Consider the following 14,740-nt stretch of genomic DNA (forward strand, 5'->3'; position numbering starts at 1 on the left):
ATTCAATTTTGGCTGGAAAATGTATTCAAATTTATAAATTAATTCTGAAATTAAATGTCTGTTTTAAAAGACAAATGCATGGCAGAATCCAAAATCGAACTACACCAATGAGCCAAAACATTATGACCATTGACAGGTGAAGTGAATAACATTGATTATCTATTCATTCACCCATTCCTTCTCTCCTGAGATGCTGCCTGACCTGCCGAGTTACTCCAGCATTTTGTGAATAAACATTGATTATCTTGTTACAATGGTACCTGTCAAGGGGTGGGATATATTAGGCAGCAAGTGAACAGTCAGTTCTTGAAGTTGATGTGTTGGATGCAGGAGAAATGGGCAGGACCTGAGCGACTTTGACAAGGGCCAAATTGTTATGGCCAGACGACTGGATCAGAGCATCTCTTAAACGGCAAGGCTTGTGGGGTGCTCCCGGTCAGTAGTGGCGAGTACCTACTGACAGTGGTCTGAGGAGGGACAAACCACAAACGGGCGACAGGGTGTTGGGCGCCCAAGGCTCATCGATGCGCGAGGGCAACGAAGGCTATCCCGTCTGGTCCGATGGGACCAGATGGCACAAGTCACAGAAAATTTTAATGGTGGTCATGGGAGGAATGTGTCACAATACACAGTGCATCGCACCCTGTTGCGTATAGGGCTGCACACGGAGGACCAACAGCATATTAGGCAGTTGGTCATAATGTTTTGGCTCATCAGGTCATAATGTTTTGGCTCATCGGTTTATATGAGATTCAAGCAAATAGACAATCTTCATACGAAACTAAATTTTACATAATTTTTCATATTGTTGCAAAAGCATGTAGTTATCACTCAGGAATAGCAGCTGATACCTTTTTGATATGAACAAATTGACGGATATCCATGTCATCGTCATTATCCTTAACATCTGGATGCACAGTCTGAACAACTTGCCGGACCACAGGGACAATTATATCTCTCCATGATAACGAGAGGGACTCACTGTACAGGAGCTGCTGTAATAAGGCCATCATATGACTATGATTAGCTGAACTGCATACAAAAAGAGAAAATAAAAATCAATGCATGTTTCTGTTGAAACTAATATGCAGACCACCTGATAATGCACAATGAGCAATTATTTTCAAAGTTAACATTAATTTCTAGGTTCATGTGAGTAATTCTGAGGAAAAACCTCACATCTTTTATGGGTTCATAAAATATTTACCAGTGCAATTCAAAGTTATTACTAGTCAATTCTCCATCCACAAAGTTATAAATTATTAAAGTAATCATCATTTTTACTTTTTGAACAAAATTTTGAGCACCCAAATCTGTCAAATGTAGGAAACCCTGCAATTTACTGCTGTTTTTAAAGAATGCACAAATCAATATTTCTGTAATTATTATACTGGAGATCATCTTAGCTTAAAATAACAGTGTGATATTCTATATAATACAATTCAGATTGATGTTGACATTAAGAAAAACATAAATGAAGTCATGAAATCTGATTTAGAAATAAATATCAAAAAGACTGCTGCTTTTTATATGTCCTTCAAAACAATTATAATAGCATTACCAATTGTTAATTAAAGTTGATCTTCGTTTAAACAAACATTTCTGACTATATTAGTACCAACAACAAGAATAGAAGTTTTATGCATTTTAAACATAGGTGCATTGAGTGCCACACATATCTTCCATACGAGCTAGTTTCAAATTAGCCAATTACAATTTTACTTGGAGTAATTATAATGGAGTAATAACATATTATACTCCATCTTGGATAGATATACTAACAGTAGTCTCTCCATTGCTAGTTTCTCTCCATTTTCTTCCCTGAGGTGTTCCAGTGAGCTGTGATGCCACCCAAGTGGTGTAAAAAGAAGATCTTTTGATTTTTCTTCAACCCGGCGATTAAAGAGAGATTCTGGAAGCAAAACATAAGAATAATTTGAAGATGTCTTTCATTAGCTCAGAAGAAAAAGAGAACACTCTTTTTTTTGAAAATTATAAAAACTGAAGATGCTGGAAATCTGAAACAAAAACAAAAAATGCTGGATAGCTCAGTAAGTCAGACAACATCAGTGGAAAATGAAAGAGTTAATGTTTCAGGTCTGAGGCCCTTTGTCAGAACTGAGAAAGAGTGAGATACAAGCTAGTTTTCAGCAGCAAGAGGGTGGGCTTGGGACGTGTAGAACAAAGGAAATGTCTCTAATAGGATGTCGAAAAGGATGAATTTCAGCAATTAAGAGAACATTGAGCTTTTTGGTCTTTGTTATGTAAAGTATAGAGCCTTACAATATGGAAACAGGTCTTTTGGCTCAACTTGTCCATGCCGACCAACATGTCTATCGAAGCTAGTCCCATTTGCCTGTGCCTGACCCAAATCTATCCAAACTTTTCCTATCCATGTAACTGCCCAAATGTATTTTCAAATGATATTATTGTACCTGCCTGAACCACTTCCTCTGCCAGCTGTTCTAGATACATGCTGTCTTCTGTGCGAAAATGTTGCTCCACACGTTCCTATTAAATCTTTCCCTTCTCACCTTAAACCTATGCCCTCTAGTTCTTAACTCTTGAACCTTGCGATAAAGGCCTATGATTTTATACATCTCTATAAGATCACCCCTCAGTGTCCTCTGCTCCAAGGAATAAAGTCTTAGCCAGCCCTACCATCCTCATTGCTCAGTCTCTTGAGTCCTGGAAAGAATACCAGCCTGCTCAACCTCTCTCTATAGCTCAGATCCACATGTCCTGGCACATTCCTCATAAAAATCTTCTGTGCCCTTTTCAGCTTGACAAGATCTTTCCTGTAACACGGTGCCCACAACTGAAAACAATACTCAAAATGCAGCCTCAACAACATCTTACATAACTGCAACATGATCTCCCAACTTCTGTACTCAGAGGATATATTCTAAAGTTAGATAATGAATATTGTATACATCAGATATAGTATCTAGATAAAAGAAAATATAAGTGAATCACAGCTTCATTTGAAAAGAGTGTTTGGGTTCCTTGGTGGCGGGAAGGCACACGATGAAAGAGCATGTGTTCACCTCCTATGGTGGCATGATGGCAAGTTGTGAGTGGGGACAAAAGACCAGACAGCAGTTTATGAAATGATAACAGGGAAGGGGAATGCACGCATGGTGGTGGAATCTTCTTGGAGCAAGTGGAATTTGCGAAGGCTGATTTGTTGAATGCAGAGGCTGCTTGGGTGGAAGGCAAGGCCCAGGGGAACTCTGTCCTCACTTCTTCAGAAGAGACAGGGAAGAGTAGAGGTGTAGGAAACAGATAAGATACAGTTGAGGGCTTTGTTCACAATGGTAGAGGGGAAGCAATGGTTTAGAAAGAAGGAACACATTTCAGAGAATGTGTGTACAATTCATCATTGAAGCAAATGCAATACAGATAAGTAAGGGTCTGAGGTAATGGAATAAAGTCATTCAGGTAAATAGGATGGAAGTATAAGCAAAACAGCTGTGGGAGTCAGTGCGCTTGTAGTGGATGTGGAGGATAGGCTATCCTTTGCAATGAACTTGGAGAGTTCCAGGATGATGAAAAGTCAGAAATAAAGATTTTGTTGTTAATGTTTTATCATACACTGTACATAGAAACATAGAAAAATAGGTGCAGAAGTAGACCATTTGTCCCATTGAGCCAGCACCGCCATTCAACATGATCATGGCTGATCATCTAAAATCAGTACCCCGTTCCTGCTTTTTCCCCATATCCCTTGATTTCTTTAGCCCCAAGTGCTAAAGTAAAGAGTATGTAAAGGAAATGCAGGGTTTAGCTCAAAGGCATTCTGCCTGGAAATGGGTAGTTGAGGTGGAGGTGGAAGAGCTGGAATAAAGGGGTGTGATTGTGAGATCAAGAAATTTGGAAGTCTGTATGTCCAGCAGAACCTAACTGGAGAAATCCTTTAAGTGGGGTTCCCATACTTGGGAAGCAAGATTTACAAGCTGATCTCATTTCCAAGTAGAAAGCGTGCTTCACAGGAGCACAGTTTGCAATAACCAACAGGGGACAAAAAGGTTTGAGAGAAACAATGCTGATCTTCTTGACTCACAAGTAGTCCTCAAGTGTATTTCGGTTCAGCCTTCGTTGCTTGTTGGCAGCAACTTGGAATCCCAAAACCTGGGAAACATGACTATCCAAATTGAAAAATAGAATGACTGATGAAGTGAAGCTCGCTCATTATGACATTTAGATGGCCATTTCAGTTTCCACCAGCTAGTTTCCTACCTCTACTAAAACAAGATGGGATCAATGCAGGTTCTGTTCCAGATTTTTTTAAATTTAAACTTCACAGCCTTCTCATTTATTGAAGATAAGATTCAGCACAACATAAAAATGTCAGCTTCCATGTTCACAAGTCCATGATTTTAAATGTATATGGGGAAAATTATGGGCTAAAAAAAATACAGACACAGAACTTCTATTCCTTTTGAGCTTATTTTGGAATGTGACAAATTTTAGAGGCACTCTAAACATCCCAAGTCCAAACATTCTGCTGATTATTAAGATCATAAGATCATATCTTTGCATATAACATTGCAAATTCGTGGGAAGCCAGAGGATTGGGATGTTTTTAAAAAACAAAAGGTAACTAAAAGGACAATATGGAGAGAAAAGGTGAGGTATGAATGTAAGCTAGCCAATAATATAAAAGAGGATAGCAAGAGTTTCTCCGGATATATAAAGGGTAAAAAAGAGGTAAGAGTGGACGTTGGGCCGCTGGAGAATGATGCAGGAGAAGTGATGATGGGAAATCAAGAAATAGCAGAGGAATTGAATCCCTTTTTTGCTTCAGTCTTCACAGTGGAAGACAGCAGCACTGTGCCTGCAATCTTAGAGAGTAAAGGGGTGGAAGTTAGTGGAGTGGCTATTAAGAGGAGAAGGTGCTAAGAAAACGGAAAAGTCTTGATTAGAACGGGTGTCAAGGGTTATGGGGAGAAGGTAGGAAAATGGGATTAGGAGGCAGAGATCAGCCATGATTGAATGGCGGAGTGGACTCGAAGGGCCAAATCCAACTCCTATAACTTGTGAACTTATGATAAGTGATACGAGCAGAATTAGGCCAAGTATACTCTGCATTCAATCACGACTGATCTATCTCTCCCTCCTAACCCCATTGTCCTGCCTTCTCCCCATAACCTCTGACACTTGTACTAATCAAGAATCTATCTATCTCTGCCTTAAATATATCCACTGACTTGGCCTCTACAGCCTTCTGTGACAAAGAATTCCACAGATTCACAACCCTCTGACTAAAGAAATTCCTCATCTCTTTCCAAAAAGAACTTTCGTTAATTCTGAGGCTATGACCTCTAGTTCCAAAGTTGCTCACAATATTTCAAATGCAGCCTGACCGGCGCCATATTACATTCCTGTTTTTGTATCCAGCCCTCTCAAAATAAATGCTAGCATTGCGTTTACTTTCTTTACTACTGATTCGATTTGCAGATTAACTTTTTGGGAATCATGCACCAGCACTCCCAAGTCCCTTTGCACCTCCGATTTCTGGATTCTCTCCCCATTTAGAAAATAATCTACACCTTTATTCCTACCACCAAAATGCATGACTCCACACTTCGCTACACTATATTCCATCTACCACTTCTCTGCCTACTCTCCCAACCTATCCAAATCCTTCTGCAGAGTCCCTGCTTTCTCTACACTACCTGCCCCTTCACCAATTTTCATATCATCCACAAACTTGGCCACAAAGCCTTCAATCCCTTCGTCCAAATCATTAATAAACAACGCGAAGAGCAGTGGCCCCAGCACCGACCCCTGCGGAACTCCGCTAGTCACTGGCAGCCACCCAGAAAAAGCCCTCTTTATTGCCACTCTTTGCCTTCTGCCATCCAGCCAACCTGAAACTGGTTATTTGTTTGTACGATATTATTTTTATCACATGCCCATTTAACTGCAAGTCAACATCAGTTCAAGTTGCACCATTCCAAATTTAGTTAGTGTGTTTCATTAACTTTGAATCAATCTATCGTTTGTTTATGCACAGGAGTGATCGAGTTCTAAGATTTAACCCAGCTGATAAGAGCAACATCCATATAATGTCTTGACGATACCTTAAAGTGTTTCAAAGCCAAATGATTTATTTTGCAGTAGTCACTATGGTTCAATAGACTACTGCAAATATGGCGCACGTCACAGAACGTCACGTCTCACTCGCCACGGCACACCAGTCACAAATTTCCTCTTCAAATAAAGTTTCTTTTTTTAAAGATTAAGTGAATAACTCCTGAGATGGGCTTAAACCGGTTGCCCATTTACGATTACACTCAAGTGCAAACAGTGCACCATTTTAAACTTTGATTACATTTTTGACAATGAAAGTTTTCAGACAAACATTTTACATATCATATTCTCAAGAATTTTGTATCTAAAATTTTACTTGCCTTTAATAAAAGCATCACTTATACCGATGATTTGTTGAACTCCATCTTCAGATACCAGGAATTCTGGCAAACAAATGAGGTAAACTGACTTTAACAAGCTGAAAAATCGTGCAGCTGTACAACGTTATTCACAATAGACAAGTAACATGCTGTCATGAAAATGAAATCAATATTTTAGTCTTGTTGTACAATAATAAAATAAAAGCGGGTTGTTCATACAAAATTAAGGTTGGTATACACCATTTCTGAGATTTGCTGAATTAAAACAAAAGTTTATAAACTGAAAGGATTTAATCTTCTGAATAAAGAAATGCATGAATAGGTCAGCCACCAACAAGCAGGACATACACAGAGCACACAACACAAAGCTTGTTATTTCACAAGGTCAGGACAAGAATAAACATTAACAAAATTAAATGCTATATGGTACTCAGCAAATGATGGCATCTTGCAGAAGCAAAGACATTAGCTTAAAGAGGCTGTGATACAACGATAGCTTATGGACATCATCAGCGTAGCGATAACAAATGATTGACTTAACTATATTCTAGGAAGATAAAAGAGAACATGATCAAAACTCAATATAATTTGCAGGCATTCAGCATAGCAAGAAGACAAACCCATAGCATCTGTAAAATGTTAGCCAGTTGCAACGCAAAGATTAGCTGCAAAGCAGGTACAAGAATTGTAATGTTACCATGCAAAGGATATGGCACTGATTATTTTTTTTATATAGAGAGTGGATGAACTGAAGGAGGGTTATGGGCAGTATAAGGAAAAATAATCAGGACTGTTTTACTGGCAAGCCAAGGTGCAAATACAGCCCAGTATTCAGGCATTATTTACTCATTCAATAAAATGAATTCCCTTTTGTTTTAAGAAAAAAAAATAGTTCTTCTGGATTAACCAAGGGGTCAAAACTCTACACTATCTACCAGGAGTCAACAATGACTTATTTTTTAAAATTAAGCATACTTTTATCTTGGGCATTAATTTTATCCCAAACCTCAGACTAAAGAACTAAACTTTATTCCTACCACTGACTTCTCCATTGTGTCTTTTCCCTTCCATACCTTTCTGATCTGCTGGATGTGTTGGGACATACGGGTACTTGGAATGTTTCTTGATATGAAAGTTGACATTGTCCATTTCCACATTTAGGCTGATAGAGGCTGCAGAGTCGCTGTCCATGACTGACTGAAAGCTGCTTACTGATGTACGCTTGCTAGGGCTGGAAAAGCCTGTAAAAAATTACGATGACTGTGTTCGTGGAAATGTAACCAAAGCACCTTCATAGCCATTGCCATTCAAACTGTGTATTAACCCATGTCATGGCTGTTTACCTTTTTGAAAACTTAACACCAAATCACTTGATATTCAATTCTGAATGAATTTATTGTGACCCAATGAAACTTACAGTCATTGTGAACTTGACACAGCTGTCAAGTTGAAAGCAAAGTTAATTCTAGCAGAAACTATCGCTTCCAAATAAATAAACGCCAAATTTTAAGTAAATCTGAGTTTGCTGAAGACATATGTTACAATCCCAAATTGTTGCATGCCACAGCATTTCACCAAATTCACAAAATAAACTGCATAGCAGTTAGTTAATACTTGGGCATGCTCCCAATTAGTTGACTCCACATAGTTAACTGGAATGGGAACAATAATATCAGCACAGGGAAATATACCATTAAATAGGAGAGAGAAGACTCGCTGATGTTGGCACATAATGACATGGTTACACTTCAGTTTGTCACAAAAATGATATCATTTCAGAAAAATATTTGTCATATTACTTTTCTTCTTTAACAGATAATGAGCCCGGAAACAAAACGCTGTTATGTAGTGTGACCATCAGCATAGTTGTTATTTTCCTACATTATCAGATATCCAGCATTTTGATCCCTCTTCCTGAATTTTAGTTTATGTACTCTACATGAGACGATATGTATAATTAGCTGGAAAACTGCATGCTGCTGTGTAGCTATGAATGTTTAGTTTAGTAGGTTTCTCTGCACTGAAATCTCTTCTTAAATCTATTCTGCAACATTGCAGAATAATAAAGCTTAAATGTATTAAAATGGTATTTTGAGGGAGGGAAGAAGCACAAAAAGAGCAGCTTACAAATTAAGTGCAGTAATAATGGCTGTTTACATAAATATTTATAATGCATACCCGGATCTCTACACAATAAGTTATGAACATTTCTACAGCTATGACAGCTGTAGATAGAAGATGAACATTGAAGATGAAGTGTATAAGAATGAATTCTGCAAACTCAGCAACCCAATATTTGTTAGAAAAATGCTAAATGATCAAATAACAAAACTGGATTATTAACAATATAATACATTGTATAACAATTTGATAGTACAATTTTAAAGAAAACATTCTATGCTGTATTAAAAATAAACCTTGCCTACAGATTTTAAAAAACTATCGTTTGCAAAATGGACTGATTAACCTCTTGGCTGCATGGAAAACAGACCCATACAAGTGTGCCGATTGTGGTAATTGCTCAATTTGAAATGACCATATTTTAATATATTGGATGAGCGAATTACATACCCAATTACACACGAGGCTGTTGGACAGTACAATGGACAAAACATAAATACGCAAAAAGCAAAAATCATTCACCACAGCTAAAACTGTGGATAGCACACACACGTCAGAGTTCAAGTGCACAAAAACATAATGCTGAAATTTTATAATTTTTTTTTAAAAAACCCTACGTGCATGTCGAAAGACAAATTTTAAAATTATCTATGAAATGGAGTACATAAATTATAAATGTATTTCTAACAGGATATGCTCATCAATATTAACTTTATTTTCAACAATTTTTCAATACTAAGCTCCACTGAATACATATTTATGTTTAGTTAGTTTACTTTACAACGTGGAAACAGGCCCTTTTGACCCACCGAGTCCGCACTGACCAGCGATCCCCGATCCTACACTCGAGACAATTTCTCAGATTTACACCAAGCCAATTGAACTACAAACCTGTATGTCTTTGGAGTGTGGGAGGAAACCGAAATTCTCAGAGAAAACCCACGCAGGTCATGGGGAGAACGTACAAACTCCGTACAGATAGCACCCTCAGTCAGGACCGAACACAGGTCTCTGAAGCTGTGAGCCAGCAATTCTTCCGCTGCACCACTGGAAGAGCAGTCTTAATTTTCTCTGGGGTCCCTTATTGTTCCTTTCTTGTCCCCTTTTCCAGCCAAGTTAATGAAGGTACCTAGTCTATAAATTCTTCTTCATCCCATGCAGCTTGGCTTTCGAAACACAAGATATAAAGGGAACTGCTGACCATCTCCTCAGATTATTTCCACAGAATGGCACCAGGCAGAATTTTATCTATTTATACCAATGATCACCACATTGTTATTTCACCTACCTCTTTTTTCTAAACAATGGTTTGCAGTTAGTATCTTCCTAAGAAGTTACATATTAGATTGAAACTTTGGATATTACACAAACTATTGTGTCACAATTAGCTCACACGCCATGGAACTGTAAAAGTAAATGAAATAACTTTTTTAATAAGTGATGTTTTACCTCAAAGTTTTTGTCTCCAGAAATTCTCAAAGAATGCCTCATGGCTAATTCCATTTGCATAATGGGACCACAATATTAGTAGTTTATCTCATTCATTTAAACATTAACATTTCAGAGAACCTAGTTCTAATTGTGTTAATCGTACAAAAATCCAATTATTGAAACTACTCTAAACTCCGAAATATGATCTATCGTTAAGATTGTAGGCTGCTGAAAAGACACGAGGAACTCATATTATATTTTCTTTTTTTTTTCATATTTCAGCTACAGCGCGGAAACAGGCCTTTTCGGCCCACCATGTCCGCACCGCCCAGCGATCCCCGCACACTAACACTATCCTACACACACTAGGGACAATTTTTACATTTACCCAGTCAATTAACCTACATACCTGTACGTCTTTGGAGTGTGGGAGGAAACCGAAGATCTCGGAGAAAACCCACGCAGGTCACGGGGAGAACGTACAAACTCCTTACAGACAGCACCCGTAGTCAGGATCGAACCTGAGTCTCCGGCGCTGCATTCGCTGTAAAGCAGCAACTCTACCGCTGCGCTACCGTGCTGCTTGATGTAAATTGACTAACAAATGGATAGGGTTCCAAAGAGTCAAAAAGTGATTTAAACAATCTGAACAATTTTCCCTATTTCTACAGTTTTATAGATCTACTCAAACCAGTGTCAGACTGACAAACCCCTCCCTGAATGTATACTGCACAGCATATTTCCAAACTATAATTCATGCAAAGAAATGCTAGAGACTTTTCTTTTCTCCTTTTGAAAAAAACCTGCCAATGACTATGTTATGAACAAGTACAATAATTGATATGTGCTCCAAATAATTGTTCTGCACTTAAAATTAAATGTTCACCATAAGGGAATAACATTTTCGCCATAAGGGGATAAATGTTCATCATCAGGGGAACAGAAATATCCAATGACCAAAGAATAAGTTCTCACGCTTTTAACCTTCAAAAAGTGTCCTCACCTACTGCATCGTTAAAAATGTAACTTACTTTGCATGATTTCTTCTCCATCATCTTGCATCTGCTCAGTATCACTGTCATCAAACTTGATGTCTTTAAACCAAGATGGTTCAGAATTGCCTTCCACTGAATTTACTGAATCACTGTCTGGAGATGGTGTCTCAGAAAACTCAGTACTCTGAAACATACACATTTATTTTCAAACTAACAGTTAAAATTAACTGGAAAAGAAATCACCACCTATTTGAAAAATTTTCAAAATAACATTATTTTGAAACAGTTGGATTATAAATATCATTGTTCAAATTTAGGAAACTTATGCACATGGAAACATGCACTTATACAATCTAATGCTTTGAACTTTGAATGATGTTCAGAGAAAAATAGTTCCCCAAAATTCAATAACTTCCCTTCATACTACTTCCACTTGACAAACTGGCTTGATGTTTACTACCTCTGGAATTTTGAAACATATTAATAAATGTCATGAAAATGCACAAAAGATTTTACATGTTTTTTCTATTTGAAAATCTTAAAGTTGTTAAAATGGACCATGCAGTCAGCCATTTAGAGAAAACATAATAAAAATCAAGGGACTTTTTCAGCATATACCTTGTTCACTTTGGATTGGAACCAAGATACTTGCACAACTTATCAAAGGACTGCAGTGAGAATGGGAAAAATTCATGCATTGAGACCTACAATTGGTTTGCGGCCCTGGGTATTTCCCAACTCTACGCCATTGCGAAAAGTTATAACCCTATCCCAGAGCCGCATCTGGAACATAGAACAGTAAAGCATGGAAATAGGCTCCTTAGCCAACAATGTCTGCACTGAACAAGTTGCCAAGCTAAATTAATCTCTTCTACCTGCATGATTCAAATCCCTCTATTCCCAGCACATCCACATGCCTATCTAAAAGCTTCCTAAACACCGCTCCCATATCTCCTTTCACTACCATCCCTGGCAGCATGTTCCAGGAAAGTGAAAGTAGGGCCAGAAGCAGCGGCGATTGCTGAGTTTCCTTTGAGTGGCAAGTCTTGTAGTGCAATCCCATCTAACCAAATCTTTCCCAGAATTTATTTTGGAATCTTAATGCCATTTTGGGGGCATCAGCCTCAATGAAATGGCTATACTTGATATGTGTAGGAAAGAACTGCAAATGCTGGTTTAAACCTGAAGAAGGGTCTCGACCCAAAAACGGCACCTATCCCTTTGCTCCCGAGGCACTGTCTGATACACTGAGTTTCTCCAGCTTTTTGTGTCTATCTTCGGATATACTTGGGACTTGGGATGTGCCTCCAATAAAAGGGGTCATCATTGGATTGTACCACATTATTGACAAGGCTGCTGTGCGAGGAATCTGGCATGAAAGAATCCAGCAACAATTTACCTCATTGCTTTGCATGGAGAGACTGCCTGTGAGGGTTAGTATAAGGTGGGTCAGCTAAGATATGGGCTGGCAGAGAGAATATGGCCATTGCTGAGGATTGACAAATGTCTGCTTCAAGTGTTGATGGAGCACCCAGATCTTATATTCACCCTCAGCAACACTTGTTCGATGTGTTGGGAGTTGTTGAAATCCCCCTTCTTCCTTGTTTAACTGTACAGCTCTTACCAGGCCAGAGATCTCTCTGTGGAAACCACAACAGAGGTCGCCGACGTTGCCAGTAGAAAGTGTTTATGTTCTGGAGAGTCGTGCAGCCAAATAAAGTGTAAGGGGAGACAAAAGCTCTCATGACATCCATCAGGCAATGATGAGAGAGAGCATAGGTTCTCAGCTGCATGTGGAACAGCAGCTGCTAATCTTTATACAGATCACCAAACAGCAGTAGGGAGGTTGGGGAGAGCATCAAGCAGGAAATTAGGGATGCGTGTAGCAAAGGTACAGCATTTATCATGGGTGACTTTAATCTACATATAGATTGGGCCAACCAAATTGGTAGCAGCACTGAGGAGGAGGATTTCCTGGAATGTATACGGGATAGTTTTTTAAACCAATATGTAGAAGAACCAACTAGAGGGCAGGCCATGTGTAATGAGGAAGGATTAGTTAGCGATCTAGTTGTGCAGAGCCCCTTGGGCAACAGTGACCAAGGCTAAGCAGCGCCTTTACCACCTTAGACAACTGAGGAAATTCAGAGTGTCGCTGAGGATCCTTCATTGCTTCTACTCTGGGGCTGTAGAGAGCATCCTGTCCGGCAACATTACAGTCTGGTTTGGGAACAGCTCTGCCCAGGACAGGATGGCCCTGCAGAGAGTAGTGCGTTCGGCAGAACGCACCATGGGAACTACACTCGTCCCCCTGCAGGACCTATACATCAGGAGGTGCAGATCCAGAGCAAGCAAGATCATGAGGGACCCCTGCCACCCCAGTAACGGACTGTTCCAGATGCTACGGTCAGGCAAACGCCTCCGCTGTCACGCTGTGAAAACGGAGAGGATGAGACGGAGCTTCTTCCCACAGGCCATCAGGACTGTCAACTTTGATAACCCCAGAGACTAAATTTTTGTCGACACTTTTTGTGCTATGTTTAGTAACTTATTAACTTTATTTATATGCTGTAACTGTAATTATTTTTGTGCACAACCCGCAGGCATTGCCACTTTCATTTCACTGCACATCGAGTATGTGTATGTGACAAATAAATTTGACTTGACTTGACTTGACTTGATGGTGGAATTCTGCATTAGGATGGAGAGTGACACGATTAATTCAGAGACGAGGATCTTGAACTTAAAGAAAGGAGACTTTGAAGGTATGAGACGGGAATTGGCTAGGATAGACTTGCAAATCATACTTAAAGGGTTGACGGTGGAGATGCAATGGCAAAGATTTAAAGACCGCATGGATGAACTCCAAAAATTGTTCATCCCTGTCTGGCGGGGAAGGTGGCTCAACCGTGGCTGACGAGGGAAATCAAGGATAGTGTTAAATCCAAGAGGCATATAAATTAGCTAGAGGAAGCAGCAAACCGGAGGACTGGGATAAAATTAGAACACAACAGAGGAAGACAAAGGGTTTATCATATCATATCATATCATATATCTACAGCCGGAAACAGGCCTTTTCGGCCCTCCAAGTCCGTGCCGCCCAGTGATCCCCGCACATTAACACTATCCTACACCCACTAGGGACAATTTTTTTTTACATTTACCCAGCCAATTAACCTACATACCTGTACGTCTTTGGAGTGTGGGAGGAAACCGAAGATCTCGGAGAAAACCCACGCAGGTCACGGGGAGAACGTACAAACTCCTTACAGTGCAGCACCCGCAGTTTAATTAAGAGGGAGGAAAAAAGAGCATGAAAGAAAGCTTGCGTGGTATATATAAAATAACTCTAAAAGCTTCTTTAGATATGCAAAAAGGAAAAGATTAGTGAAGATGTAGGTCCCTTACAATCAGAGACAGATGAACCTATAATGGGAAACAAGGAAATGGCAGAACAATTAAACGAGTATTCTGGTTTGGTCTTCACTAAGACACAAACAATCTCCCAGACATACAAGGGGGCCGAGGATCTAGTGGGAGGGAGGAACAGAAGGGAATCCACATTAGTCAGGAAATGGTGTTAGGTAAACTGTTGGGACTGAAGGCAGATAAATCCCCAGGGCCTGATGGTCTGCATCCCAGAGTACTCAACGAGGTGGCCCTAAAAATGGATGCATTGGTGTAGGAAAATAACTGCAGATGCTGGTACAAATCGAAGGTATCACAAAAAGCTGGAGTAACTCAGCAGGTCAGGCAGCATCTCAGGAGAGAAGGAAT

At 39.4% G+C, this 14,740-nt stretch overlaps 1 protein-coding gene across 11 annotated transcripts in view; it reads right to left on the reverse strand.

Annotated features, from left to right (window-relative positions):
- Nucleotides 1–14,740, reverse strand: part of pikfyve (phosphoinositide kinase, FYVE finger containing) — a 101,894-nt gene that overhangs the window by 41,283 nt on the left and 45,871 nt on the right. For 9 of the 11 annotated variants that reach the window (XM_078404229.1, XM_078404230.1, XM_078404239.1 and 6 more), the window contains exons 11-15: nucleotides 11,000–11,147; nucleotides 7,490–7,657; nucleotides 6,417–6,479; nucleotides 1,783–1,912; nucleotides 852–1,032 (exon numbers count right to left, since the gene is read on the reverse strand). In XM_078404229.1, coding sequence (XP_078260355.1) covers nucleotides 852–1,032; nucleotides 1,783–1,912; nucleotides 6,417–6,479; nucleotides 7,490–7,657; nucleotides 11,000–11,147 — 690 coding nt within the window. The remainder of the gene's footprint in view (nucleotides 1–851; nucleotides 1,033–1,782; nucleotides 1,913–6,416; nucleotides 6,480–7,489; nucleotides 7,658–10,999; nucleotides 11,148–14,740) is intronic. The other 2 variants (XM_078404236.1, XM_078404235.1) reach the window with 1 other exon arrangement.

This window comes from Rhinoraja longicauda, chromosome 8 (genome assembly GCF_053455715.1).
Source record: "Rhinoraja longicauda isolate Sanriku21f chromosome 8, sRhiLon1.1, whole genome shotgun sequence".
In the NCBI taxonomy this organism is placed as follows: domain Eukaryota; kingdom Metazoa; phylum Chordata; class Chondrichthyes; order Rajiformes; family Arhynchobatidae; genus Rhinoraja; species Rhinoraja longicauda.